Here is a 3826-nt window from a genome sequence, read left to right as displayed (position 1 = left end):
AGAGAGGGAGAGAGGGGGGAGGGAGAGAGAGAGAGAGAGAAGACAGAGATGGAGGTGGGAGATAACAGGTAAATGGTCTGTTCTGTTGGTCCCCAGCTCAGCAGAGATTTGATGTCTGTGTGAGGCCCACACCTGGCCTTATCCTCAGGGCATTGGTGGGGCACTTGAACTATGTCTGCACTGGGCTATCCTGAGACACCTCCACTCTGCTGCCTAAGGGCCTGAAGGGGGTTCTCATCCTATCCTGGTGGTCCAGTCCTCCCCAGCACCCTAGTGAGCTGAGCGAGGAGACAAGTCTCCTACCTGGGGCAGGAAGGTCCTAAGGAAGTCAGTGTTCAGCTGGAATCTGCCATCATTTAATAACTGCAGCGAGGAGAGAAAAGGATATTGGGAGATTGTTACAGGCTGAGAAGAAGAGGCAAGGGCCAGGCCAGAGGCAAGACTATGGACACCAGTGCACACTGGTACCACTGTGGCAATACCACCAGGAACTACTTGGGTAGCAATAGGCCAGGAAGGGTACATGTGGCCCATGACCGCCGTCCACTGTCCTGCCAATCAGATTTTCTGCTTCAAAGTGCCTGACTCCATGCTACCCCTCTAATGACAGCAGCCTGACAAACCCATACCACTCCCCCCACCCCACCCCCGGTCCTGTGATGCCCAACCCCTGCCGCCTCTGGCTCCTGAGGAACACCAGCTGTGGGTCCCAGACTTGCTCTGAGTAGGTGGCCTGAGCCCCACTGGATGGTCTGTGCTCGCTTCCATACTGGGCAGTGGGCATTCATTGTACATTCCTTCCTATACAGAGATGAGAACCTGATGGTTCTGATGAGTGCAGTAAGATCAACCCAGGGTGTGGGGGACCGGGTTGGGATGGCTGTACCCCCAAGGCTGTAGAGAAGCCTCATCATGTACATATGGGGGAAACTGAGGCCCAGAGTGGGTCCAGCCATGAACATGATGTGAGAGCCAATGAGATCGATGGTTGCTTTGGGCAGGTGATGCTGAGTTAGGGGCAGGAATGGTGGTGGGGGTGGGGGTGGGGGTGGGGGTTACTGCTCCTCACTGAGCCCTGGGTTCCCAGCTTCTTACCCAGCTGCCTCATTAATAGTCACAATGGCCTTTGGGGAGGACATTAGGGTGGTGGCCTAAAGATGGGTCTGAGGTACAAGGATGCATAATTACCCTCAGTTGACAATGAGTGGACCCAGCCCTTGAACTCAGGGCTCTGTGACTCCTGACTCTCATGGCACCTTGGACTCTGCCCCCCCAGGAACAAAGCCTCCCACCAAGGTCTGCTGGACTCTTGATCTTCTCTGCTCACAGTCGGCCACACTCACCAATTGGCTCCCCAGGGTCACCTTCAAGGTTCCAGACTGTTGGTATGCAAATACCGCAGTGTTGAAGAAGTAGTCAGAGATGCCCATGCATACCATGTATGCACTGTTGGGCACAAACCTCATTACTGGTGGGTGAATGGGAAGTGGGCCTCGGTGTCCCCTCCAGAAAAACTCCCCCTGGAAGGAAAGAACAGAGCAAGTCTAGGTGTCCTTCTAGGACTGCAGATGAGTCCAGTAAAAGACGGGAGGGGACCAGCTAGACCTGAGCAGGAACTGCCGGTGGTATGGGGGGCCGTGGTGGGTGGCACCTGGATTAGCTTCCCAACATCCTGGGAGTGAGTGGCTGAGGCAGAGGCATCAAGCCAGCACCTCCTCCCGCCTGTACCACTCCACCTCCCTCTTGCCAGTCAGCTCTGTATCCATCAAGAGAACAGTTGCCTCCTCTGTCCCATTGGCAGAATTCGGAAGGCTGAATCGTGTGTGTTTCCATAAGCATTACATGTTACAAGGAGGACACATGCTCCCTGGGTCTCTAAAACTCGATCTGACAATGTGCTTTGAAAGCAGACGGTTAGGGAGGAAAATAATGTTGAGCTCAGAGAAGCAAACTATAAGAGCAAATGGTAGAATATCACTTAGGTAGAAATTAAAGAGCATGGAGAGTCTGAAATGTGTGCAAAAAGACCAATGTTATAGTCAGTGCTGTGCCTTGTGTAGGCAGGAGGGCAATGCGGAACGTGAACCTTTGATGTCAGTCATGCACCACTGCAGGCCAGCCCGTTCTCTGATCCTACGAGCCATGCTGGCCTTTACAGTTAATACCCATGTCACCCATAATTCCTTTCTTTCCTTTTCCTTTTTCCTTCCTTCCTTCCTTCCTTCCTTCCTTCCTTCCTTCCTTCCTTCCTTCCTTCCTTCCTTCCTTCTTTCCTTCCTGTTTTTCTTTTTTTCTTTCTCTCTCTCTCTCTCTCCCTCTCTCTCTTTCTGAGACAGGGTCTCTGTGTAGCCTTGGCTGGTCTGAAACTTGCTATATAGTCCAGGCTGAACTCACAAAGGATCCTCCTGCCTCTGCCACCCGAATGTTGGGATTAAAGGCATATAGCACTCAGCTGACCACACAGTTCTTAAAGACAGTGGAAACTCTCTTCAGTCCACGTCCTTATAGTGCAACACAGGCAGGACACACTGGTCCAGATGTACCTCCTGTGTGATCAAGTGTATGTTTCTGTACAGGTACAGGTGAATGTGTCTATTTGCACATGCGTGTGCATGTATATGTATGTGCACATGTGTATGTATATATATATATGTATGTCCTATGTGTGTGGACTGTATGTATGTGTGTGCATGCATGTGCACATGTGCATGTGTTCTGGTATATGCATATGTGTGCAATGTGTTTGTGCGTGCATGTGTGTCTATGTGTATGCGTAGGTGTGTGCACTGCTTGTGTATATGTGGATGAGAGGGGCATTCAGTCTTGTCCAGCACCTCTAGAGGGTAGTCACGGTGCACAGAGACCTGTCAGGATGGTCCCTGTGATGCAGCTGCCTGCTCTTTCTTCCTGGATTACTGCAGGGCTCTGGCTGCCCCGAGTTCATTGTTTTTCTGTCATCCATCCGCCCCTAGTTAGCCTCCCATCACTTCTCCCCAGGTCCCAGCCCATGAACATCCCTGAGATGCAGAGACCTGGGCTGCATTTGCACACTTACCCATCACATGACTAGCTCTTGCCATTTTAGTGACTGGCGTGCCACACAGTGGGCAATGGTTCCCACAGTGGTCCTGGTTCAGTACACACTGCAGCTCTGGTTTGCTGCATGGGACACCCAGAAAGAGTCCACCTGACCCAGGCGGGGAGCTGCGCGGGCCTTCCTCTGGTTGTTCACTGAAGGACAGAGCCACCAGTGGAAGGCCACAGGAGATGACTCGTGGGCAGCTTGGGACTTGTCCACCGCAGTGTGCTCCTTTGGCTTAGTAATGGGTAGCAGTGTTCGTGACAGGATCATGAAGCACATGTGTGCAGTGTGTGCATTTGCATCTGGGCTGTGTGCAGTGCTGTGTGGAGCTGTTTCTACGCCTCTGCTGCGCTGTTGCTGTCTCTGTGTCTGTTCCCCACTCTTGATCTCTCTGTGTACGTTGTATTGCTGTAGAGAAGGATTGGAGGGTCTACCTCGGTCTTGCGAGTGCTTATTTCTGGTGGTATGACGGAAGCCAAGGATCCTCAACCTGTGGGTTGGGACCCCACAGGGATCACAGATAGCAAACATCCTGAATATCAGATATTTGCATTACAATTCATAACAGTGGCAAAATTACAGTTATGAAGTAACAACAAGATAGTTTTATGGTTGGGGGGTCACTACATCATGTGGAACTGCTTTAAAGGGTCGCAGCATTAGAAAGGCTAAGAACCACTGACTGGTAATATGATTGCTCTCCCTCTGTGGCTTTGCCAATCTTTCCTTTCTTCCCTCCCTCCC

The 3826-nt window shown here is 51.7% G+C and overlaps 1 protein-coding gene across 2 annotated transcripts in view; it reads right to left on the bottom strand.

Annotated features, from left to right (window-relative positions):
• Positions 1 to 3826, bottom strand: part of Bpi (bactericidal permeability increasing protein) — a 28756-nt gene that overhangs the window by 13574 nt on the left and 11356 nt on the right. For both annotated transcript variants that reach the window (XM_021156864.1, XM_021156865.1), the window contains exons 8-9: positions 1344 to 1520; positions 304 to 363 (exon numbers count right to left, since the gene is read on the bottom strand). In XM_021156864.1, coding sequence (XP_021012523.1) covers positions 304 to 363; positions 1344 to 1520 — 237 coding nt within the window. The remainder of the gene's footprint in view (positions 1 to 303; positions 364 to 1343; positions 1521 to 3826) is intronic.

The sequence above is a fragment of the Mus caroli genome, chromosome 2 (assembly GCF_900094665.2).
Source record: "Mus caroli chromosome 2, CAROLI_EIJ_v1.1, whole genome shotgun sequence".
Taxonomy (NCBI): domain Eukaryota; kingdom Metazoa; phylum Chordata; class Mammalia; order Rodentia; family Muridae; genus Mus; species Mus caroli.
Note: the sequence above shows the minus strand (reverse complement) of the source record. Positions and strands in the feature narration are given on the sequence as shown.